General features: G+C 40.6%; 1 protein-coding gene across 17 annotated transcripts in view; it reads right to left on the reverse strand.

Moving 5' to 3' along the window:
* Nucleotides 1–23,903, reverse strand: part of TNRC6C (trinucleotide repeat containing 6C) — a 54,382-nt gene extending 30,479 nt beyond the window's left edge. For 13 of the 17 annotated variants that reach the window (XM_014951866.1, XM_014951843.1, XM_014951836.1 and 10 more), the window contains exons 1-2: nucleotides 14,515–14,641; nucleotides 6,773–9,364 (exon numbers count right to left, since the gene is read on the reverse strand). In XM_014951866.1, the coding sequence (XP_014807352.1) occupies nucleotides 6,773–9,364; nucleotides 14,515–14,539 (2,617 nt within the window). In that variant the 5' untranslated portion in view covers nucleotides 14,540–14,641. Of the gene's footprint in view, nucleotides 1–6,772; nucleotides 9,365–14,514; nucleotides 14,642–23,576 lie in introns of those variants that run through there. The other 4 variants (XM_014951874.1, XM_014951882.1, XM_014951859.1 and 1 more) reach the window with 1 other exon arrangement.
* Nucleotides 23,904–27,231: the final 3,328 nt, after the last annotated feature.

Raw genomic sequence — 27,231 nt, forward strand, 5'->3', positions numbered from 1 at the left:
CATGAGCTACTATGAAGATACTGACTTAGTCTGGCTTGGCTTGAATGTAATGCGCTTAAATCCATTTGACACTGATTTTAGCACTGAAGTCAAATGCACCAGGAACAGCCATAGAGCTTCTAAGTCCAAAGGAGCAACACTGACCAACACGGCAAAAGCCTTGATGGAATTTAAAATTACCATACCCTCCTAAATTATTTTTTTTTTTGGATCATAGATGAAGTTCAAAGTACTTTTTAAAAGTATACAAAAGAGCCAGGCACACAACAGGCAAGAAAACAGTTTTTACACATACCTGGTATTAACAGTTTTTCTACAATTATCACAAAAAACGTTATATTACACGACAACCGAGATCTCAGAAAGTATTGCCGAATTCAGTGTGCTTATAGCTTCCACTGTTCATTAGGATGCTAATTCAAGAACCTGCCCTCTTTTCATTGGAGATTAATAATATTAAGCATAGGTATTTTACTCTCATCAACCATTGCACTGACAAATCTGTAACCTCTATCAGCTCACAACATGGAAACAGATCTGGTAAGAAAGAAACCTGGGTTTGCTACTACCCAAAAAAGTCTATCATTACTGTTTCTAACAGATGTTCATGATTTAAAGACTAGATGCCTACTTTACAGCTGCACTATTCCGGTTTTTTTTGTTCTCCTGTGCTATCTGTAAAAATACTCTGGAAAGGTTTCAAAAGGCATAAACATAATGTTTTCTGCACAAACGGACACCTACAGAAGGTAGAAAAGGCAAGGGAGTTGCCACAAAATAACTTTATTTAAGAGTATCCTGAAATACATTAAATTAAGTAGGCAATAGTGTTAACACTGAACAAATCTAGCAGACTTCTTGCTAGACATCTCTGCAGAACTTACTGATTTCAACAGAATTTTGGTTACTAGAGACTGCAGGCAACAGACACGGCTGATAGTGACTCCAACACTGGCTACCAGTGAAAAAAATTCCTTTCAAATACACGGGCTCCTATCTGTCCCCCACTCCAGTGTTACTGTATTACATATTTATTTTAGGCTCTATTTCTTAAAGCAACTGCAGTTCTCTCAGATACTGATTAAAGAGTATATAAACATTTTAGACGTAAAACATAACCAAACAAAGCCTACATGGTTCAGGAACTCGTAACTTAATAAAGCTCCTTCACTACCAGCAAAATTCATTGTGTTTTAAAATGTACAGCTGAAACAACCACAAATTTCTGTTTTATTAAACTGACTTCCATTTTAAACAAAAGTACTGTGTTTTAAGCTCAATCAATTAATCTTAAATTTCTGGGTATTTATATTCTATACAGAATATATACACAGAAGACAAACTCACACATGTATGTAAAGAAACAAACCTCTACTCAACATGAAAACTTCCTTGGTGTTGGACCTAAAATATTTATTCAAGCTTTCTGCTTGGATCTTTAAGCCAACTTTACTGAAGGAATTGCTTTACTTGAATTTCTGCCTCACTACTAAGGAGGAACCTCGTAAGCCAACTGCATGTATTTAATCACATCGGCATCTGAAAAAGATTAACTGCAGGCAAATGAAAAAGAAAACAAAAATTCTCTAAAGCACCAACTAGAATACAAATACAGCTTGAGAGAGTGTGGAATACTAATATTGCCCTGAGCTCATGCGACCTATACTGAAGACTAAATAATTTCATTTATGAAATCAACCTTAAAACACAATTCATATATCGAAGAGGCAAAGTGTGGTAGGTTGTAGAAGAAAAACTCCAAAGAGCTGGTCCTTCTGTTTCTCTTTGCTATAAATTCAACATTGATTAAAGACCACAGATGTGTCCAAAGTTATTTTGAGTTAAGTGCTTTAAATGCGCTGAGCAGTAAATAATACGGGATTACAAATAATGAGGGAGCCGGCCTTTACTAGAAGATAATACTTACAAGCACATAGAAACAAACAAAATGCATCAACTGAAAGTTTTCAAAACTATCTTAACAGATCAAATTAAGTGCAGGAAATCTGTAAATAAAACCTGATGGCTGCTGGAAAAATAACTAGTGCAGTGCAAAAATTAACCTCTATGCAAATTACAGAGTACTTCTCAATTATAAACCTGTTTCCCCCTCTGTCTTTGGTATTATCTCTGTGCTACCTTTTTATGACTCCGCAAGATTCTATTTTACAAACCTAAAAGGTTAATGAAGTTATATTTTTGAATGAACAATGCAACATTCTACAGGTGAAAGATGACATTGACTTTGTGTTCTCCAAAGAACTTTCTTTTTTTAAACAAGGCTTTTCCTCAATTTTTAAAATAACCTGGCATGCTTCATATTTGAAACAGACCCAGGTGGGATGATGCCCTCCAGTACTACCATTTACCTCCCAGTAAAGGCAGCTCACAAACAGCGTTACAGTGGGTTGAATGAAAGCAAGAAGCTACCTTTAAGTTCCTTCACACAGAGGTTTGGAAGAAAAAAACCTTCACAGTGGTCTCAAAATCTGAACCTGCCTAAAATTTAAAAAAAATTGTGTTCAGAGGGAACTTACTGTTTTCTTTATGAAAATAATATGCATATAGGCTTCCCTGAAAAAAAGCTCTGTGCCTTAAAAGCACCCAGATCTGCAAGAACATTGTTTTGCAACAGAATAAGCTCCGTTACAGGGTCCTTTGGCAAGAAAGTGAGGTTTTAATACTGGAGTTTTAAAACACTCTTAGAATTGCAAGAAACAAAAAGATCACAGTGAGTAATAAACACGGACACATTGGCAGAGCTTTGTTTTAGAGAAATAAAAACATAATTAACATTGGGCCTCAGCCAACAGGAAATCCTCAAGGGAAAGTGAAATGTTAACTAAGCTATGGCAGGACGCAGTTGTTTTCCCTCAAAATAACCCTATAGCCATTTGGATGGCAGAAACTGTTTGCCTTGAAGTTGTTTGGTCTGTGATAAATACCAGAGCATACGACTACAATACGGGCAAACCAAAGTATTAGGACTTTATGTAGATAAAAAAGGAAGAAATTAGGTAGAAAAGAGATTGTTTACTAAATAGTCACTAGTGAGTCTGCTAATAATAGAAAATAAATAAACTGGGAGGGGGTAGGGGGTGGTGCGTAAAAGGGAAGGGGTTTTATATACAAATATATATATAAAAAAAATAATTTTTATGTATATTTAAAGAGTCACCTGTAACCCTTAACCTTTCAACTCTCTGTTTTCTGAGAGGTTTCCAGTTCACGCAGTGGAGTTCCGTGCCTTCTTATACCACTCAGCATTAGGGAAGCTCTAATTTATTTGACTTTCCGCAGTTTTCTGAGAGGTTTCCAGTTCACACAGTGGAGTTCTGTGTCTTCTTATACCACTCAGCATTAGGGAAGCTCTAATTTATTTGACTTTCCGCAATGAGATCCCCCCTTGTGTGGAAACCAAAGGCAGGTTTCTCAGTGTCACCGGGCTGTCCCCAGGGCTGAGCACCCACAACAGGTTTTTGGGTTTTTATCTGAGCATCCTAAAGGAGCTCAAAACTGATCTGGTTTCAAATCCATTCTGGTGAATGCTCAAAGTGAGGAAAACTCATGATTTACACACTCTGAGTCTCATAAATTACATGCTACAAATGAACAGAAGCCACCACTGAGACAATGGCACTGGATTATAAAAGGAACAGAGATGTTCAGAGCTTTCAGAATTTAGACCCGGTTCAGACTTTTTAAGCTTCTTATTCTCTACAAACCACGAAGACCTTAATTTTCAACTTAAAATCTCCATAGGGAAGCCTGCATTTTCTTTTGTAGTTGCTTTTCTCAGCTGGGTGATGGGCGGTTGGAACCCCACCAGTCCCCACCTACCCACTGGGAACTGGAAAGCACCGAGCCCACTCCTCAGCACTTGGAGAAGGATCTGGTGCTGGTTGGGATCCAGAGATCCCTCTTTTCATCATCCCTGTCTGAAAAACCTTTTCTCACTTTTTATTCCCCTTGTATCAAAGTTGCAAAAGTGCTAGTAAGAATAATGCACAAGTAATTTAAATAAAAATTTAATCTAAATCAAACCCACTAGGTTTCTGCTCCTCTTTCTAAAAAACTCACCGGTGGTTTGGGAGCAAGCTCCTACAACCAGGAAGGACCACATTTATCACTTTATCCCTTTTTTTCCCCCCAATAGAAAAAGAAACTCCTTGGACCTCTATGCATTTTCATCAAGCATGTACCAACATCTGCTTCCCATCAATAGTTTGAAGTTCTGAAGTCAGAGAACTTTGAGAACTTCTGGGGATGGGTGACAACTTGAATAACTTGAATAACAAGCCTGTAACTTGGCCTCCATTTCTAAACTGATATACTATAAACTTAAAAATTTCTTTCTCCTCCTGCTCCTTTGAGAACTGTCAGCTAGTGCTGGACAGCAAAATTCAAATCTATTTCTTTGCTCTCAGGATGCCTGACCGTGCCATTTTGCAGCTATGTCAGACTTCCCGCTAGTAAAGGAACAGAATCCAGGGCTCCTTATTCATAATATTCCCTGAATAACCAGGAATGATAAATCCCACTGGCAGAGCACGTAATGACCTGTGACGGGGACAAAATGCCAGTGGTAACTACTTAGTTCAAGCGTTGGAAGATTTGAGACGAGCACTTAACCTGGGCCCCATGGCACAACCTTTAATTACAAAATCATGTTTTGCATGGAAATATTGTACATGGAAAACGGTTGTTGGACGACAGAAGTCCCCTGGCTACAGGATTCTTGTCTCCCTTAGCGCAGAGGTTGGAAATGCAGAGCCAATGGGATGGGGAATTGGAAGAGGAAAAAATAAGGATAAAGAGCACAATAAACGGCATGTCTGTGTGGTAGGAAAGCTGCTCATTCCCCGCTTCTCGTCTTTTAGCTGTCCCAGATGGGACATGATTTGTTGATGTTAAAATGATGTGCAATTTCCACAAAGACCAAGAGGATCTGGCTGTACAGCGCTACGTGCTATAGGCAATGTTAAAAACAGGTCTCCTGCAAAAATACAAACAAAAGACCTAACTTACGCCCTCCATAAATTGATCAGAATTTTAACATCAGAACTGGACTTTAAATCATCTTCACTATTACTCAATTTATCCTCTTTCTCACAGGCTGTCTTCTATTCTGAGAGTTGGTTTTGCTTTAGTATCTTAGAATCTTTCTAATGAATGTTTTTGTGAGATGCACAATCCCGTCATTTTAACCTGGTCATGCCATAGCTTGAGAGGATGGTCACAAATAAATAAGCAGTTGTTCTTACTTCAAAGAAACCCTTCCTTTGCTACCATCTGTTCTCCAGAGGAATCACTGTAGGTTCACACCATTTTTAAAATTCCATTTTCAAAGGCAAAAACTTACTAAACCAGTAATTTCTCCTCTGCAAGGTGTTAGATTATTTGAATAGCATTAACCATACACTGCTGTATATGAACAGCACCGATGCAATCACCCAAAAATCAGCTTAATGAAAAAAAACCCACCCCACAACCCAAAACCCCATCCCAAAACCAAACAAAACCACTTCCATGCTATCTCCACTACAATTCAGAAATTTGAGTTGTCAGGTTCATGGATAAAGTTTTAAACATGAAGTAAGTTTAAGGTAAACACGTTGGACTGATCAAGTACAAACCTATTTAAAGATTTCTCCTTCTGAAGCACGTGCTATTTTATTAAAATAAATACTCTCAACTGTTAAAATATTAGACCAGAGTAGGGAACAAGAGACTATTTTTACACAGATGTTACAGTAAGTTTGAATTATTTCACAACGTCAAAGAGAAAAACGATGGAAATAGGAGAAGTAGAACAAACCCCACTTGGAGAAAAACATGGTTAAAATGTCAATATTTAGTCATGGCCAAGACGAAACAAAAACTTGGAGAGAAAAATCAGAAGAAGAAATTCAAAGAGCACTGCAAGATTAGATTTATTTTGGGAAGTCTCTGGTCACAATACAGAGCAGGGCTGCTGGTAAGTTTTGTTTAAATACCTCCCCTCTAAGCATTTTTCTCATTTTTCCCCGATTTTTATTCCTTGCTGCTTGTCTAAAACAGTACCTCAGCTTTGATTTGAAAAATTCCTAGATGCCTAAAACCTTGTCTTTGGAACACAGCTGAAGTTAAAATAACTTTTCCCAGCCACTCTGAATATTAACATCTTTAACCAATCCAGCTTTATGAGAATCCCATAAAAGGCCAGGATAGTCCCCGTGCTGCAGACCTGAAGTACGGAGGAGAAAGAACCATTTCTTTGTAAAAGACAACAACCAGAAGACAGAGAAACAGCAACAGCCGAGCTTCATGCAACCCTTAAAAAAACATCTGTTGCCAAGAGATACGGTTTCCAGAAAAGAAACAGATGTACAATGTCTAAACAAGAGCAAAGCCTGAGCAATGGTAACAGAAGACGAAGTAAGAGGGGGAAAAAGGGTTAGCAAAACCTCTCCAAACTCTCCAAATGGTTGAATTAGAAGTTAATTAAACTGTGGAAGAGCTAACAAAAGAAATACCAATCAACAATCTGCACACTTATTGCCCAGGTGTTGTTTCAAACCCTTCTTACGTTCAGTTGGACTATGGAAGTTCATGCCAGGTTCCATGGGTTCTGTCCTCAAGACAAAAAGTTAACGCTGCTTCAGAGTAAATGAATAAACTTATTCTATGACATAAATACAGGGCTTCTGTCTTTAACTACACACTGGTCAGGCCAGACAGCATTCAGTAATCAGTACCGGTATAAATTTGTCTTAGAAAACTATTTTCATACCTGGACCAAGCAGCGGGGACCGGTTCGGCTGGGCACTTGACTGGTGCGATGGCTGAGGTTCAACCATATTCGTGTTGATAATGGTGCTAGTGGTGGTGGTATTGGTTGTGGTACTGCTCTGAATGATAGGATTATTTCTATCCCACATGTTTACAGTCTTGTTGTTGTTGTAATTTGGGTCGCCCCAAGCTGAGGTACCATCATCGATTTCCATCTTGCGGCGAATGGACGGGGGAGATGGCTCTTCCCAGCCAGTTGCCTCACAGTTCTCTTTTTGTTTGGCTGGCACTGGCCCACCAACCCACCCTGACCCCGTCTGTTTTACAGAAGCAGCTCCTCCCCAGTTACTCACATTGTTGTCCTGGGGTTTATTAGCCCAATTTTGCTGGGGGTTTGGCTTTAAAGATTCCCCCCAACTTGTACCTGTATTAGCCTTGCTGTTTGTGCCATTTCCCCAACCACTGGTCCCAGACCTCGTGGAATCGTTCCAACCGGACCCTGATCTATTGTCAGAATCCCATCCAGATCCATTCTTCTTCCCATCACCCAAGTGTCCAGGAACAGATGATGAATCTGTCCAATCTCCACCTCCTGAAGTCCAGCTTGGATTTGATTTCTGTCCATCTCCCCAGTTTTGAGATTTGGGTTTCTGAGGTTCACCCCAGGTAGGTGATTTGTCCTCCTGATTTGCGGTCCCACTCCAAGCGTGGCCGCTTTTGGCAGCAGCAGCATTAGTAACAGTAGTAGAGCTTGCTGACTCTCCCCACCCCCCTGGGCCATTTGGTGCTTTGTTGCTATTGTCTCCCCAACCTGTATTTGTTGGAACAGCTGCCGGTGGAGAGTTGACCCACCCAGATACTGAAGAGGTATTTGTACTGTTCATGATGGACCCATCGTTCTTCCCCCCTGAGTTTGAAGATTGAGTAGCTGCACAACCCCAGGCCTCTGTTCCATTGTCATTCTTTCGTTCGGACCTTGGGGACTCTTCAAATTCCCAGGCAGTGTTTTGCTTTACAGGGGTCTGTCCCCACCCCGTATTGGACAGGACCCTGGGGTCAAGGTCATTTCTTGGCAACTGAACTTGCCCTTGGTCTATCATCCCTTTGTCTCTCCTCCTGCCCTCTCCAGCCCCCTCCCTCCCGGTACTGCCTTCGTTTTGGCTGCCACCGCTGTCGTTACTCCCTTCGCTGGCTGTGGTGCCGGACGCTGCAGCTTTGGCCCAAGAGTTCATTTGTTCGTTGCCCGGCTGCATGGCAGGGTTCGGACTGGTAACGCTAGAGCTCTCCCACCCTGTTGATCCTTTCCCATTGATGTCGCTATTGGAATGCTGGTTTGGGGACTTGCCCCATTCACCGTTCACACCGTTACTGGTGTTGCGGTTGGGGTGGCCCCAAGCTCCAGAATGCATACCACCAACGCCGCCGGTGCCACCGCCCCTGCCCCACGCCAGTACCCCAGGACCAGAGGGAGGCCCCGAATCCCACGCGCTCGCTCCGTTTCCTTCCTTTTGCACAGCACTGCTGGATCCATTTTGTTTAGCACTTAATGCTGAGTTCACAGTGTCTCCATTCCCCTGACTGAACCCAGAATTGCTGTTTCCTGTGGCAGGATTACCTGGGGACATCCCCCACACTGAACTGCCCATTCCTTCACCACTGCCCCCGCTGACTTGAGAAACCGATGTTCCGTTAGCACCAGGAAGGCCTTGCAGGTGGGGCGGGATGATGGCCCCCATACCAACAGCCATCCCCCAGTTCGGCAGTCCATTTGTCTGCATTGCATTGATAGGGTTTGGTGAAGAGTTCATGGGGTTAGTGTTATTTGGTCCATCAGTGTTAAGGTTCTGAGGTTGTACGCTGAAAGACACATTCTGAGAAGTGGACGTTTGTGGTTCTGTGCTCTCTTGCGGCAGCAAGTTTCCCCAAGCACCTAAGGTGCCTGTTGGGTTCCCATTCTGGTTGCCCATGTTCTGACCTATGGCACTGACCGGACTGCAAATACTGGAAGGGTTGCCTGCTCCCACAGTTCCTTCATGTCCAAGTACAGGCCAGGCAGCTGGATTGGCATTAGGGTTAAGGTTAAGATTAATGCCAGCATTCGAGTTGGAAGCACCCCAGCAGTTCTGACTTCTACCATCTCCCATCATGTTGTCCATCTTTCCATCCCCACCGCTGGCAGAGCAGTGGGCTAGGCCAGAGCTGGAGCCCGCAGCCACCCCCCACACTCTGGCCGAGTTGCCGTTACCGTTTGCTCCACCAGCTCCAAGGGCACTCTGGTTAGAAGTGCTTTGGACGAGTGCTCCGTTGGCGCCATTATTGCCATTAGTTTTCTTTGTATGTCCAGTGAAGTTGCCTTGGGCACTCCCTGTAGCCATGCTACTGTTCTCTGAGCCACAGTTGGAGGCAGAGTCAGTGTCTGTAGTACATTCTGAGGCAGACTCAGTCTCGGCTCCGGTAATGGAAGGCCACGCTTCCTTGTCAGTCCTGTCTATTATCACTTTATCCCAGCTGCAGTTGCCTTCACTCCTGAAAGCGGGCTGCTGTCCCCAGTGGGAATTCTCATAATGGTCTCCCAATCCACTGTGGCTGAGATCTGGAAGGATGCAACAAGGTTAAAAATGAGTCCACTGTTCAAGCACCGCAAAAGCCCTCCATTAAGTACTGTTTTACATTGCTAGTAACAACATTGCGTTCTGCTAAAATTTAGAGTACATTCTCTAACATAATACAGTAATTTTCCTCACTACAATAAAGCATGATGCTCATATTTAGTTGGTGGGGTTTTTTTAATCTGGCAAAACTCTGCATTAAAATAATAGAACAATTCAGTTTTAGAAGAGAGCAACAAAAGTGTTTTGTATCCCTTAGTATACTAGTAAAAATAAGCAGCAGGCAACAAATAAGGATAGCAATTACACTAATCTATGTGAAAAAATCTAAAAAGCAAACTTGGAAAAAACACAGAAGAATATCTAGCAGACTCTTACCATTGATTTTGACTCAATTCTCATTCTTCAGAGAAACACAAAGAAAGAGCATCCAATAAAAAATGTAAAATGTCTGTTTGCCATTAGATATTACATACACACCCACACCACACTCAACACACTAAATTCATACTGCATTTAGGTTTTCAACCCTTCCTGTAAATAAAGGAACAAATACGGACAGTCACCTACACTGCTCAGAGTCAATTGTACATTTAAATACCACTTACAGAGAATTTGGGCATTTCTAAATAACAGACAGTTTTGTCAATAAATTTATCTCTTAAAGGGCTTACAGGTGGTTTAAACATTCTTTTGTACTTGCACATACGGCCTGATTTCCCCCCCAAAACCAACGAAAATCAATGTTACAACATACAGGTACTCAGAAGACAGACTCTTCAGAGCACCTCCCACACCCTCAACCATAGACATTAATCCAAAAAATTAAACAAAAGCTCCTGAGCATCTAATTGCTTGCTAGGGTACAAGGTAAAGCTGGAAGACACAACTCTTCTCATGCTAAGAACTCATGCTTAGGTAAAGTTTTTGCATTTACTTTCTACCTTGATTGCTCTCTACAAAACTTCTAGGACAGATCACTCCTTTTAGTTTCTTTTGATGGGAATTTTATAGCAAGTAATTCAATCTGATCCTAGGAATATGTACTGGAGACCATCTGCAGAACAGTTCCTTTTAACTGCTTTTCAAAATAAGGGAGAAAAGTGCATATACATAAGTTAGAAATTTTGGATGTCTGTTATTTTTACTTGCTGTAAATCTGCAGAAGCCTGACTTTATTTTTTTTTATGGTTTGAATAGGAAGAATATTTTGTGGGGAAGATGGATGCAACAAACCTCCCAGATAAGCTGTTAACAGTGGCTGTCCCATATGCATTTATTTAAATCACAAATATTTTGGTGTGATTAGCTCCTCTAACTGCCTCCAATTAGAGGGGTTCTAATACTGCAAAGAAGAATTGTTCCAAGAATAAAAAAAACAAAGTCATTTTATTCATACATTTCACCTGTAGCTTTTCAAGAAAGGAGGCTGATTACTTGGTTGCCTCCTGAAGATTTCTCAAAATGAAGAAAGAACACACTAAAACCAGGACATCTTTCCTCCCAGTCTGTCCCCCCCCCTTTTTTTTTAAACAAACCAACTGAAGCAAGAGTACAAACACTAGAGAAAGGAAGAGAAAATGGTCTTAGCTCATCCCTGTCTTCTCATGACGCCAGGAAAAGCCAGGCATTTCACAGAAAGAGCTAAATAATGGTCATTGTGTATGACAAATCCAAAAGAGAATGTGCTAAGAGCCACTTGGATTTACCTGGATTCTCTCCCCTACATGCAATGGCTAGAAAGGAGGAAAGCATCATGTTATTCCCAGATAAAGCTGACCGGATACATTACAGAGCTAAGGAAGAAGGTTGAAAATTTACCTGATAATCTAGGTTTGCTACACAGGTGTTAAATAAAGATCAGAATCCCAGATAAGACATGGAAGGGGAAAGGACGCCTGTGAAATGAGTTTAAAAGGGTCAACAAGGTCAGAAAAATGAGGCAAGCAGCATTCTTAGCAGGGTAGGAATGAACAAAGGCAAAAAGCAGCAGCAGTCCAGGCCAGAAGATAAGAAGTTGAGGCAACCAAGGAATCAGATAAGAGGAGTTACACGAGATTTTTTTCAACACTGTGGGTGGTGAGATTCAGTGCCACATTTCAGACACGACAGAAAGATTTAAAAGTGGCTTGAAATACATTGTTCCAATAAAAAGGTCTTGTCAAAGCCAAAACCTAAGCTACGTATGCAAGTGCCTGGGAGAACGGTGGTGCTGCCTAAGGCAAGTGAGAGCAGAAGCTTTGTGAAGAAGGATCAAGACTACAGGGCAAGACGTCTCAATACTCATAAAAAACGGCACTAGGACCTGACAAGATGAAAAAAAAGGCAACTGCTTGTTTAATAATTTCTATTTCTTTCTCCTCTCCCCCAAAGATGATGGTTAAAGCAATGCTCAAGTCTGAGAGAACTTTAGGAGACAGAAAGATGGGCAAGAACTTTTTCATAGTGTGCAAATAGTTACTGGAACAATTGGTTCTACCACCAAAGGCTGCTGCTATGAAACTTGTAAGAAACGGGACAGATGAAATAAAGAGAATGAAAAAAAATTTCATAACAAACAGAAAACTGCAAAAACTATGACTTTGCTGCTGGACAAACGTAACAGAGTTTGAGCACAGAAGTGATCCCAAAGAGAGGACTTTTCACATTATTGTCTTTAGAAGCAAATAATCAAAATATATTTTTCCATTTTCAAAAGGAGTTCATTCCTATAAATTAAATAACTAGTAACACACTCCTAATTAATCCATAAGGTCTTTAAACATTTGAGAGAAATTATTAAAGCAAAATATTTTATATGATTAAACCTAGAGATTTTTTTGTTAGTTTGAGGGGTTTTTTTTGAACACATAGATTTCCTCCAATCCTAATTAATCCATAAGGACTTTAAACATTTGAGAGAAATGATGAAAGCAAAATATTTTATATGATTAAATCTAAAGAATTTTTTGTTAGTTTGAGGGTTTTTTTTGAACACATAGATTTCCTCCAACTTTCTAGGAAACCAACTCTTCATAGAAATTTTGAATACTTTCTTTTATTTTTACAGATTGAAATGGGAAACCAATTTTAAAAATTCAAGAATCAGTTCTTCTTTCTTTAGGCAAAAATCAGAAATAAAGGCACTGCAGCCCACCAGAGGCATTTCTGTCCTTCCTCTGTGAACTGAGCAAAGATTTTGAACAAATCACCAGGAACAGGACCCCCCAGGTATTTTGTGTTACCAAATCCTAGGGCTGGGACACTGCAAAGTGAAAGTCATTTTTAAATTAATACCTTGTGTTTGAAAATCTTAATGGGGCATCTTATATAAAATATGATTCCTTTATTCACAATGTTTCTTCAGGAATTAGGCCAAGAATAACAGCTCAGATTTGTTTTAAACATAACTTCTGTCAAATTCCCATCATAGATGTTAACTCAAAAATGCATCGCTTCAATCTGCGTTACCAAGAAACATGAGGGTTTGGTTTGGTTTTTAAATAATATCCATAATGGGATGGGAAGAGCTTGCTAGTGTTGTTCTTACTCTACCCAACATACTTTCCCCACTTTAATTTAGTACTTATTAAAAATAGAAAACATTTTTGGTTGTGTTTGATAATGAATATGATTAATTAGTTGCAAAAATCAGTTTAATGTTTACACAGATTACAAATCTAAGGTACGAGTAGAGTGAAATGGGAGAAGCTGTTGCATGCATGCCTTAGAAAAGCAAAATACTTTGTCTGCACAAGCAGTTTACCCAAAATCTCAATCCTCCTCTGAAAATTTTATCTGCAGTAGTATTTCTTTTCATTTTTACTTGCGTTAAAAGTAACTGTATCTTCATAACACATCCTGAACTATAACACAACATTCAACTGACTTAGGAACCGAAGCCTGGAGAGGGTGCGAAATAGCAAACTTGGGATAAACTTTTAATGAGAACCACATTATTAACAAGTTTTGCTCATCCAATTTTCAATCAGATCTAACCGTGACTCCCTCGTTTCTAGCTTTATTTTTCAGTTCATGTTAGTCGGCAGAACAACAACAACAACAACCACAACCACCAGATTCATTGGCTCGTCCTGCCCTGCCCAAAGGACAGGTTACAGATGACGATGTTCTTTGCTTTAACACACTGAAGAGAAAAATCCCAAAGGGCAGTGACAGCCCCACTGGGGATTTTACCTGTCACACAAAGGTTAGTGATTCTGAGTAGGAAGTCAGGAAAAATTACAAATTGCTTTCTTGCCCCCCCCACCAAAAGAAACAATTTTCAATTCAACATGAACAGATCTTTAAAAGACTATACATGATTTTTTCTAAATCCGAATTCAATAGGAATTGCCAGAAACATTGTAAGTGCTAGATCAAATGTAGCCTAATTTCATAAAAGAAAAAGATGACATAAGATTCTATTCTGAAGAATGAAATATAATAAAGTAGAAAATCTGGGAACTATATGGTGCTAATATTTCAGGTTTCCTCTACATCCAGCTCTGTGTTTACCCTGTCTAAAGCCGAGGATAAATTTGAAAACTGTCATCTACGAAGCTGACTTACAACAAGTCTCACAGATGTCAGGGAGCTGAAATCTTGAATAGCGTACGTAATGTGCAACCACAGAAAAGGGATGGAAGCATTGAATAAAGCAGCTTTATTTATTTTAAAACTAACCCATAGTTAAGTACACAAGTGGGAAAGCCTGTTCTCCTGTTGTAATTTGCTGCACTACGACATTAAAATGTAGTTCTTTTCCCCTGATGCTGAAAGCTTTTATAACGCATTAAGAAAACAAGCAAAAACAAACACCGCTTTTCATTATTAGTAGAGATTCCACTAAACGCCACCTCTCCAAAACAAAAGCAGCAGCAGCAGCAAACACTGAATAATCGCATTTTTTTTTCTGCTCGGTGCAACATATCTTTAGCAAAAGCAGCTCCCTGCGAAGACGCCATTTTATCAAATCTGAAACGCAGCCAAAAGCCGAGGACGCGGCGCTGCTGAAATGTTATGTAATAAATTGATTTAACAGGCGCAGATGCTATTTTCTCAGGGTTAGGGTTTCTCTCTCTTTTTCTTTTTCTTTTTTTTTGCCTTTTTGGCTCTTAAAAAAAAAAAAAAGGGCTGACGGGTAATAAAATACCTGAAGAAAGGAGCCGCCCAACCATCCTAGGAGACGCTACATTGTGTGCAGAGCTGTTTCTGCTCCTGCATCTACGCTCGCCGGGGCTCTCGGCTTCAATATGTCGGCTGGGTACAGCGTGAGCCTCATCCTGTAGAGCTGCCAAGAAAATCTCTCGCCGCAAGCGTGCGCCCAGACGACCTGCGAGCTCGGCCGGGCCTCGGCGGTGCCGGCGATGGAAACACAGCCCTCCTCCTCCCCCCTTCCCCTGGCGCCGCGACTCGAGGTGAAGGTATCGACACAGGGGGATTTTTAAGCTTTGATTATCTAATTGCAGCTGACACTAAACCGGATCTTCCTTCCTCTTTAAATTCTTTCAACTGTCACAAAACATTTTCACTTCAGGACCCAGCTACAATTAGCACCCGGGCTGCTTTTGAAAGTCAGCCAAGACGAGAGGCGGGCGATGCCGACCGCCTGCCCGGGCAGCAGCTCCTGCCTCCTCCTGCCTCCTCCAGCCACCGCTCCTGCCTGCCCCAGCTCCTGCCTGCAGCTCCTACCTGCCCCAGCTCCTTCCTCCTCCTCCCTGCCCCACCAACAGCTCCTGCCCCAGCTCCTGCCTGCCCCACCAACAGCTCCTGCCCCAGCTCCTTCCTGCCCCACCAACAGCTCCCGCCATGGGGCCAGCAGCAGCCCCCAGTCCCAGCTGTATACTGGGGCGCTGCCAAGCCCTTAATGACTTCCCTGCCTCTATCTAACAAAGATCTCCGTGGCAAACACGAGAGCGCATTCATCAAAGGCGCTGGTGTTTACCAGCACAGAGAACGAGTGCTCCAGAGAACCCAGCGTGGATCAGGGAGGTTCTGCCTCCTACAAAAGGGACCAACCATCTTGCAGGGCTATTTAAGACACATCAACACACAGAGTGAACAGAACAGGGGACAGCTTCACAGCACCTAAATATTGTCACAAATTCATGAACCTTTCTTCATATAAACAAATCTCCAAGGATAATTTACACACAAACTTCCAGTGTGTCTAATACACCCCTTTACAATTATATCTCCTTCTCACCTCCTTACTCTTCCTCCTCCCCCTGTCTGCCCCAAATACATATTAATTACACAATAAATGAGCAGGTTTTAAATTTGCTGTTTCAATTCTTGTCAGGTGTGTTGATTTGAACAGTTTCACCCTTCTGCCCTGGCTCACACACAACTGATGTCCCTTTAAAGGTCTGGCTGCGTTCTCAGAATTGCTGCCACTTTGCGACCAGAGCACAATCGCTGCTGCTATTCTTGGCTCGAGAACCGCTCCACTAAAGTACTCCCCAAAATAGTCGGTTTCCTTCTGAAGACATTTATTCTCCGTTTCTTTGCAGTAGCCTCTGAATACTGCATGGGTTTAACCTCACAATGAATGAAAAAATCAAATCTGTCTGGGTATGTTTCCGTTCAGAAAGCTATTTCAAATGCAACCTCAAACTAAGCATGAGAGTCAATTTTGCAATATCTTTAAAGTGAAGATATTGTTGTGGTTTATTATGTTCCTTTAATACCAGCTACACACGATTGAAATTTCCATTAGTTAAAATGGTATGTCAAAACTAGAAGAGAACGTAAGTGCCCATGTTCCTTGTATTTCTCTTATTAATAAACATAAATTTCCTGCAATCAACTTCAATTTAGGGAGGCAGGTGCTTATAAAGGGCACCAAACCAAGGGGACACATTTTCCAGCGAGGAGCACGGAGGAAGGCAGCGCAGAACCCCAGGGAAGAGTACTCTAAAACTCACTGCAGCCTTAGTTCCAAGTCAATCGCTAGTTTAACAAATGAAGGGAAAAGGCATTTAAAGTATTCCTGATGCCATCTATCAATGGTTCTCCCTCTTGAACATCAGGCCAGTTCCTTTACTAGTGATGGATTTCCAAAAGTGTTCTCCTTTTGTTCTTTGGGATTTTCTCTAATACCAAGAAACTTCCTTGTTCTTTACTTATTTCTTGTAGTATTTTACCTGAGCTTTATAAATTCAGCTTTCTGGTAATTTTCACATGATGTTACTCCTCTTCTGCTCTTCCCAAGAACCCAATTCTTATTTTCTGGTCATTTGACCTTAGCTAGTTGCTTTCTGCCTTTTAGTTCTCCACCGTCAGAGACAGATCCTGCTGCTTGGTCTCTTCACACGCTTTGTCAGGAAACTGCCATCTGCACATTTTAACAACTTGCCAGACTCTTTGTCTCCTGAGCGTGTTTCCCCTGACACCCGGGCAGATCACGTACCTGGCTCTCACTAGAGCAAAGCCCTCTGCAGTGAAGCCACAGGCAGGACCCAGATCTACTGATTCCAGAGCAAAAGCAGTGGCCTTTTGAGTCACGACGTTTTTGCAGAGCCCCACTCTTTGGAAGTGAGGCAGCAAAACTACACGGGCATCTCAGTTAGTTATCCTTTTACAGTTTCCTATTTTTCCTTCTCCCGGTGAAAAATTCTAATCACTGTCAAATAGATTTGAAGCAGCAGATTTATTTTTCACGCTCTGCTGCCTGATGTCAGATAACATACACAATACAGAAAAATTCATTCCAAAGATTAGTTTACTGATGAGTTTTTACCATCATTTCTCATTCATAATGCCCGTATTTGTGCTACACAGCGGTTGCTACTTCTCCATCTATATTCCAAGCATTATATGGAATTTTTTAAAATTTACATGGGAGACAAAACCCTTTAGTGGCTGAGAGCTTCTCAAAGGCTTTCCCATTACTGCGTTTCAGAAGATGTTCATCCCTCAGGAGTAGACCCAGACAGTACCTAGTGGCTAGATCCCATCTCCATTTTAACTGCGACATTTTCATCCTTCTACAATGTTGGGTTTTTTTAATTTCCTTTTGTCTAAACATATACCTGTCACTAGCGACCTTTGGTAACGCTCATGCAACACCTGGTGGTACCTGAACATCCCTTTACAACACTAATTTGATGAGACTATTGGCAAAATTTGATCCCACTAGTAGGAAAACCTTCCATAGCCACGTTGGAGAACTGTTGTGTACAAGTGATGAGCTGTACAGAGAACTGTTCTGCAAACAGCGGACACCACCTGGTCAAGTGATGTTAAGAATTGAAAACTGTTAGGAGGGTTTTTGCAGATAAGCATTATGTGTTTGCTATATACAGTCATCTTCTACAAAATAATAGAGATAGCCAATTCTTGTCTTTACAAAGAAACTTCACCATGCTAGTTCCTTCATTCAAGATCAACATCCACGATACAAAAATTAACACCTTCCTAGTATTATGTAGCACACTTTTTAAAAGTGTATTTGCTACCGAAAGTGTGAAATTATAGACAATGTGCAAATGAAGTGAATAAATATACTATCTAATCCTTCATTTCTACTGTATAGCATTTAGTGGTTTAACTACTACATATGGAAAACACTGCTTATGGAAGATCCAGAATAAATCAATTTCTAAAAGTTTCTGGTTTGAATTCTGTAACTTTCCAACTAAAAGCAAAATCATAGTAATGTTTTGCCAGCAACGATATTCTGCCTCGTGGAATTACAGAATATGGGCCCAAAAAGATGAAGTTTGGCAAATCATTTCCATAAAGGCAGTTTTCACATGCGCTTTGTCAAAAATGGGCCTGTTGGCCATGCCTCCAGGAAATCCAGCTAAACCTTACTTCAAACTTTTGAAATGAGACTTTATTCACATGCTACAGAACTACTTTCGGTTATATATGCCTTTCCTACAGTCATCCTTAAGTACAATAAGCTAAACTGGGCAATTGTTCAAACCTGCATGAAGGTCACTACTACTTTGCTAGGTCTCGTGGAACAACTGTCTGTCAAAGCTTATCTGTGTTTTCCAACTATATTGACTAGTTTTAGAAAAAATATTATCTCTTCCTAAAACTTTTCTCCGGATTTTACTTTACAACCATATAAAATTGCATCATCAGAAGGAATTCTATAGTAACTCTCAGTTAAAGGACTGGATGGTTGAAACGAGCGTTGTCACAATGTTAACAGGAAACAAAGTTAATACAAACAGATTTATAAGGAGAGTTAACCTGCCACACAATGGCACTCAGCAACTTCCAACTGCCCACAACACTTACTCCAACATGCCCATACCATGCCACAAGCGTGAATATGCAAACTGCAACTAAAGAAACCTCGAAATATTAAATAAAGCTTCCAGCTTCATAGAAAAGAAAAGTTCAGCACAGAATCTGGCATCAGCCCACACTAGGAAAATAAATCCCTGTAACTGCTGTCAAATTCTCACTTCCCAGAAAACAACAGATAAAACAAATTAAAAGCGTAACACTTCAGTTTCCACAACACTGGTGTCTTCTCCCATTTTGACTGCTGCATGAATTACTTGCTTTTATTTTTTTTTTAGACTTTGGAAACATATGTTACGGATCCGTTCCACAAAATACTCTGCTCGCCAATACAAAAGATGTGCAGAAGTTTCCTCGTGACTCCTGCAGGACATGGTACATTTCTTTGGAGTTGATGGATGTTGGTTTCGTGTTGCTGAATTGCAGAAAAGTGAAAGGCATCTTCAAAAAAACCTGATTACTTCTTTTGATCTTTGTTCTTATAATCATCAAACACACAGCGGTTGCCTGGAGACTCCTATACAAACTTCATAATTTGTAAAGAAACAAAGAAGGATATATTACTTGTTATTTTTAATCTCCCCTGGTAGTTTGCAGAAATTACCCTGACTCTTTTAGATCACATGGCAAAAGGATCATTCCCTTAATGCCTCACACTTTAATGAGGGAGTTAACTATTCACCACATTTATCGGAGTTAGTCGACAAAGTGGGGAGGGAAAACATAAAAAGCTCCATCTTTTAAGTAAAAATAACAAACAAGACTAGATGTTAGAATACTGCTCATAAATTACAAGGACAGCTTTCCTTCAGTGTAATCCTGCAAAGGATTAGAGAGGGGCCACGTCAAGAACAAGCTCTGTAGCTCAAGAGACAAGTTCCAGACAAGTAACTGCTTTACAGAAACCGCTATTCAGTACTAGGGAAGATAGTTTCATAACAGTTAACAATGAATAAGAGACTGTTTTCAGGGGACAGGATTTCTAAAATATTCTAAGCAATTTGAAATGTTTTCATTTCTTCTCTTAACAGTTTGTCTAGTTAATGTTTTATAGATTACTTCAAGAGAGAAACAAAAAATCACTGCTCTCATCCACTTCACTGATATTTCCAGATGATAAACCTGACAAAGAATATATTAGTGGTCATTAATTCCCACTTCCCTTACACTGGCAGAACAGCCTTTTCAATTCATGACATTGCAGTTAAGAGTTTTGAGAAGTGTTTTGGAGAGGCCAAGGCAGTAGATAACACAGACTGCTGATAAGAGAATAAAGATATAAAACAGTGTGATTTTTACCCTGAAGAGGCTGGCAATGCCTCTCTAACAGCCTTCCTTGTATCCAGGTAGTTATAAATAGGGCTTGGAAGGAACGTGGTTGCATAATTTCAAGTTAACGATGAAGGAATATGAACCTATAAAAAGAAAAGCTAGAGACATGAATTTACATTAGGCATCTTCTGGATACAAGATGCTCGTTTACGATGATCCCGGCTCCTTGATTAATACCAGGTCATCCATCAAAAGAAGGTTACTATTGTTCTTTGTGAGTCTAAAGAAGCCACGTATGGAGATTGGCTTGGGCAGAAGCCAGCACAGATCTGACAAGCTCTGGCTGGGGAACAGCTCACCAGAGAGGGACAGAGCCCCAAGCACTGGTGTGTCACTGGCTGCCTCTAGACTTTGAAGACACCTAATAATGTCCATGAAATGGTCAATGCAAGTGCTGTTCAGACAGATAAAATCCCTGTTTAACGTGGATCAGGTACATACAATTCTCTGCTGAACACCTCTGATTATTTCGTTCCTTCACTTCCCCAGATAACTTTTATTTGCAAAGATTCTAGTATATTAAATACCCAGTGAAACAGAAACAGACATTTAAAGGAGTACAGTTCCTGCTGATGATAAAAGGAGGAAAGCAAAAAGTTTCCTTCTGACAATGCATTGCTCGGTCAGGATCCTCTTTTTTTTAAATTGTTTATTTTCAAATTCACAAAAATATGACCTAGTTTGAACTAAATTCCATGGAAATTTCATAAGTTATGTGCCGGAGTTTTCAGGATATTGAATCCCAACAAGGCTAACAGTTACTCAAATCCTAACAGCCAAGATGAAAAGGCTTTGGCCTTCCTTGAATACTCTTCTTACTTCTTTGCTCTTTATTCTCATCAAGGTAAAGACAAAGCCAGGATGAGAGAACAAGTAAGACCATCAACACACCTATTTCTTGGCTACAATGACCTCTCAGGGGTGAGATATGCTCTGTCCCCCCTTGGCCTCACAGAGCAGCCAGGCACACAGCTGTCCTGCTTAGAAAATGAGCTAGACAGAATTATTTTTTTTTTTCTCCTGTAACTGTTTGTAGTTAGGAAATGAACTGATGCTCCACCTGCTGGAAAGAGACCTAACTGAGCTCTAATACTCAGCATGTTCTTTCTATGCATTTCTTAAATGCAACCATTTAAGTCTCAAAACACAACCTCCTGCTGTCAGCAGACAAAAAAGTAGCCAAGGATTTATTTACCTTGTCTAAGATTCTCTTCCCTGCCCCAAGAACTGTGCACAGATTTTCAGGTGCCTTCAAAAGCTTTTTTTTTTGACTTTACCTAAACAACAACCTGACAATTGTGACTCTGTGCACTAATTGCTTTCAAGTAATACTTTTGCTAAGAATTTGTTATGGGTTAACTTCTTTTGTGCAATATGGAATATAATATGGAGCAGAAAAGCCGCTGCACCCCTCCTCCCATCTGTACTAGCTTTTACTGTATTCTGAACTTTCCCAGCAGTGACAGTAAAAAAGCAAACTAATTCAACAGCATAAAACATCTGCTGATAGTTGCCAGGCTGACAAACTACAGAAACAAGTGCTTATTTTATGCAGCAAGTTAAAATAAGAATCAGGAAAAGAAGTCTGAACCCTCAAGGTACAAATGCATCTGGCAAGATCAAAGTCAGACAGCTCGTACTCTGCTCTTACAAGCTGAGTTCTTTTATGGATTATGTTATGATTTACAGTGGACTTTGTTTCATGATTTACAGTATGTTTCTGAAAGACTAAACAAATATGTTTCAGATACGTCTATAATGATGCTTGGGAGAAATCTGATACTGACCCTCAGCCAGCCTGAGCCACTTGGGTTGTTCAATCTGTCTCTGCCATATAAATAATTAATAGATTTCTGAAAATAAAAAATACCTCTCTCTATATATATTTATACACATTTATATATAAAAATATATCTAACACAGAACATTAATCTGTTTATATAAAAAAATATATCTAACACAGAACATTAATCTGACAATTAACAAACACCACAAAAACAAAAAGAAGCCATAAATGGCGGCCTCCATCCCTGCTGAACTGCAAAGCTGAGAATGCCACTCTAACTGGGAGCTCATTACTTTCCACCTCACCAAAGCCAAATACTCAAGAATACAGAGGCAGAACCTCCTCCCCTCCCTAAAGAAAAAAAAAAACCAAACATTTTAAGTAAATAAGCAATTGTTTTATTTTGCCTTTTTAGATTTGTGTTTCTGGGGAGTAGCTGAGTAATATTTTCAAATGCAACTTGATAGCCATAAAAGCGATAATTTCTGAGAGAGATGATTTTCTTATCTAACTAAAACTTCTAAGGACAACAGCAAATAATGTTCTCTGCTGGAGTTCACTATCACAGCAGCAAGTACAGCAAAAATAGTGAAAGATTCACTAATGCCCAAAGGGAAAAACTGCAGACGGTTCAGATTCAGCTGTGATGTCTGACAGTACGAGTGATAATGAGCAGCACTTGAGATCATACAGAAATTACAAATATTCAAGATATCAAATCCCCCCTTGTGACTTAGTCCAGATAAGTTTCTCTAAGCCATAGATAACTGTACCTTAGAACACTCCCTGCTTTACCCAACCACAGCAGCAATGAAAAAGGATATTTATACCAATTACTGACTAAGCTCATCTCCGCTGTAAAAATAAAAGTTACATGATCTTTAGCATAGAAAGGCAATTAAGAGGAGAGCTGCTTATTTTTTCAGCAGCAGCTTTCGGAAATAAAGGTATCTGAGAGACCTACTCCTCAATATGTTGTTTCCAGCAGCCAAATGAAAGTCGGTGTGTCTATCTGCAAAGGATGGAATGAAGTGGTAGAAAGGCCTAAGATGTCAAACTACTTTTCCCAAAGTATTTTGCTAGTGTGAAAGTAATGAGTGAGAGCATATGGAAATAAAGGCATAAAAGTGTCACGACACAACATAAGCAAAGTTCCTATTTTTGATATTTTGCTAGTATGAAATTATCAAGTGAGAGCATATGCAAATAAAGGCATAAAAGTGTCACAACACAACATAAGCAAAGTTCCTATTTTTGATTTACACACACATGCAAAACTCGCTTTTTTAAAGAACATTAAGATTGCCAAAATGATGGTCAAAAACTTGGAATTAACAATTCAAATTAATAATTCTCCTGTGAGAATGATCACTAAAGAAATATCTGAATGTCCTGAAGATCATCTATTATAACTATCAAAGAAACAGAAAAAAACTGGAGAAAGACCCCACGATGCAAAACTCACATTAAGATTGCCAAAATGATGGTCAAAAACTTGGAATTAACAATTCAAATTAATAATTCTCCTGTGAGAATGATCACTAAAGAAATATCTGAATGTCCTGAAGATCATCTATTACAACTATCAAAGAAACAGAAAAAAACTGGAGAAAGACCCCACAGGTCTGAGCCCTAAATAAATAAGAAAACCTTTTCGAACTGGATCCAAGAAACGACATAATATACTCTGGAAGAAAAAGAGCAACAGCACAGGCTTCTCACTTTAAATCCTGTTATTCAAGACAATTCTTAACATTCCTTAAGTTTTTGCAACACCCATGCCAACAGCGGAGGGCAGAGCTACACAAAGAACCAGTCGACGCAGTCCTTACCGGTTTGGGTCTTACTGGGATGATGCTGTCCACCTGCTCCTTGCTGCGGAGGAGGACTGGCCCCTGCTTGTCCAGTACCTTGGGCTGGGCTGGTGCCGCTCAGAGTCCCAGTGGGCAGTGGCTGACCCCGCTTTAGGAGCTGCTTCTGTTCTTGCTGGCGGAAGCGGGGAGGCACCTCGCGAGGCAGGTAGCGGGACGCGGCTGGCTGCTGCCCGTTGGCAGACGCACGTTTGCCATTGCTGCTGTTGGTAATAGTGCTGGTGGAAGTACTGGTACCGGTACCGGCAGGTTGGGGCTGGCTTAAACTGGTCTTAATAGGTTCTGGCACTATAATAAAAACAAATAAAAAAAAGATTGCTTTAATACCAGAAGAGTTGGGTTTGGGGTTTTTTTCTGGAACTGAGCAAAAGAATAATGTTTTTCTCTCTCTCAAACAACAGTTGGCAAAACGCGAACTATAAAATACATAAAATATATTCGAAATGGAAAAGTGTTATGACCAGAACTCAGAGCTAGTTTACTACGTATGTAGCCTCCTGAAACATTTTGTATAGTAGAAATCTATGTCTAAAACCACTGATTTTGTACAGCTGTAAACTTTAGGTGCCAGAATACAGCTGATAAAGGCTGCTGTGCGAGCCCACAGGCTGGTTTCCACTTTGCAGCCTCCCGGCCGCATCTCACCCACTTCCCACGTCCCGGGCTCAGCGGGAGCCAGCACCACACAACTGAGAAATTGTTTACTATAAATATCTGGTACCCACTGTGGGAGGAGAGGAGAGGGCATACAGGCTGAAGGCTGTACAATCCAAATATACACAACCAAGTTCACGGCAGTACTCAGCTGGCTCCCCTACACACACACGTGTATGTGTCTGGGGGTTTACATTAAATATGATTTAGGGAAGGCCAACACTAAGAAGAAAAACACTGATTTCCTATCAACTCTGCAACACAGCAAGCAAAAAAACTTCTCAGGTTTTTTCACTTCCAGCTTTTCTAAGACAGCTCACATTCTTCTCAAAACAAGATGTCCGAGAACATTTACCCTAAAACAGTAAATAAAAGCCCAATACATAAAAGGCTGGCTGGAAAAAAAGTTGTTATGCTCAAATAATGTGCAGGAAAAAAAAATATTAAATAAGAAATAGTGGCACAAAGTAACTTTTTTTTTTTTAACGGGAAGAGTTATTAGGACAGAGAAAGTAGCATGCTATGAAATCTGAATTTCAGAAAATTAACTCGATTGAAAAGGAGTGTGTATTCGAGGAGAGAAGTTTCCAAATAACAAAAAGCTGTTTTGTCTTTCAGAGAAGGGTACTAACTCCCCAGTATATGCAGAGCGGTACCAAAACCAGTCAACCAGTTCTCATCAGGACAAAAAGAACACCTCAGTGTATCTCACCTCCTCTCTGATTTAATAAATGCATTGAACCAGTCTGTAGGACAGGCTGAAGACATAAATTTGTGACTAAAGTTTACATTGCAGAAAAATAAATTTTTACGGTTATTTGTACATCAGTATTTCCACACAAGAGTAACACAAGCTTTTATTGAATCTTTCAAGTCTATAAACCTTTAAACATATTGAGTAGTGTATCGGCTATTCCTTCTCCATAGTTTTAGCCTCTTCTTTAATACCAGGACAAAATACAATGCCCTATAAACTCTACTGGAATTAAAACAGCATTAAGTTTTAAAAATAAGGGTAAACTCTGGTTATTCTCTACATAGGGGAAATGCATTTCCTGTTACAGTATTTGAACCTTCTACTCCTGACTGTAACAAATCTTCCATATGGTTTAAAACAGGAGGGAGGAGAAGAGAGAGGAGATGTGACAATTTAGCATTGAACAGAATGTTCATTTAAACTGCACAGTAACGGACTGCACCCATCTAGAGCATCCACCACCTTTCTAGTTCAGCAGTTTTTCAGTTTGGGATGTGAGATTGCTAATATTAACATCAAATCCCACTGCCTATAGTTGTGAAAGCACGCATTTTCAGGCTTTTATGATCTTTTTAAAAACAAGTTAAAACAACTGCTCTTACTCGGCACTCACAAAGTTTTTGTTTTTCCTGGAGTCTTTATCTAAACCTTGTGTGAAGCATTTCAGGACACCCCAGTCTCCTCCATGCGCACTCCAGGCATACACTGGATGTGCCTCACACTAACCTTGCCCGAAACAGGCAGGCCAGACCCACACTGGTCTGTAGTGGGCTCTGCTGGCACAGCTTGGCACGGGGAGGTCAGCAGTGCCAGGGATCTTTGGGAATGAGGGAGCCAGGATGGGGGTGCTGGGAGGGGAGCAGCACGGAGCCGGCCGGGGACGGCAGTGCCTGGTGGGGGTTTGCTCAGTGCACTTGGCAGCCTCTGCCAGAGCTGCCCAGAAGAAAGAAACCCTTTGGGCTTCCCAGACGCACACAACCCAGTGTTCCTCCAGCTCATCACAAACATAGAATCATTGAATGGTTTGGGTTGGAAGGGATCTTTAAAGACCATCCAGTGCCACCCCCTGCCCTGGGCAGGGACACCTCCCACCAGACCAGGTTGCTCAAAACCCCATCCAACCTGGCCTTGAACCCCTCCAGGGATGGGGCAGCCACAGCTTCTCTGGAAAATCCAAGCATGTCCAAGGAGTACAAAATCCCCTCTCCTGTCGTTATACCTACGCTATAGACCAGCGCTCTCACCCTCTCTCCAGGCTCTGGCACACCTGGAAAACTGACTTAATTCCCCAGCAGAAATGGTGACCAGGCACCAAGGTTGTGTCGAGGCTGGTTTCAAAGCGAGCAGGGACTTGGACAAGTGAATATATACTAAATTTGACAGCAACCATAACTTTGCTTCTCCAACACTTTGATTGTGGAATTCTAAACAATTTCTGTATTTATTTCTACTAAAAAAAAATAGCTTTGAATATAACAAAAGTACCAGTAACACCCAAAGAGCAGAAAAAACCCAAAACCTTCTTTGCCTTTTCAAAATACACCACCAGATTTGGAAATGAACAGTTTATCCTTAACTCTGACAATTAAAAAACTAGATGAAAAATGCCACAAAATGTAGAAGAATAATTTCAAGTGTCAAATTTGCATATTCAACATGCGTGTGAAAACTGTGTCGTTTCCACAATACAAAAAACTGCAGTATGACCTCTGGATAAAGCTGATCCTGTCACCAAACAGCAGCTCCCCTGGAGATAAATCTCTCTGGAGAGCCTGCCGTGGGGGAAGGCACAGCTTCTGTGGGTCACTGCCACCACCACCCCATCGGCAGGTACCAAACCTGCTGGGAAAACACAGGCTCAGGCTCCCACCACCCACCCTCCTGGCTTTGGGAGGCTGCACCACGTACACATCTGAGTGCCTGTTATCTAAGCTTGAAATGGTATCAAAACCCAACTTTGGCTTAGTATTGCCTGCTTTGACAAAATGAAAGGATAATTAATTTAGTATCATACTTTGTTTTGGAACAAAGTGAATATTTGTATTTCATTTGGGAGATGGAGAGCAGAAAACAGAAAATTGGAGATTTTGGAGTATTTAATTTACTACTACTATTACTACTCATACCATTATTCCAGAGATGTAAGCATTTACCAACACTGACATTTCAAGTACTCAGTACTTGTGCAAAGGATGAAGCTGTACG

Source organism: Calidris pugnax, unplaced genomic scaffold (genome assembly GCF_001431845.1).
Source record: "Calidris pugnax isolate Ruff unplaced genomic scaffold, ASM143184v1 scaffold9, whole genome shotgun sequence".
Taxonomy (NCBI): domain Eukaryota; kingdom Metazoa; phylum Chordata; class Aves; order Charadriiformes; family Scolopacidae; genus Calidris; species Calidris pugnax.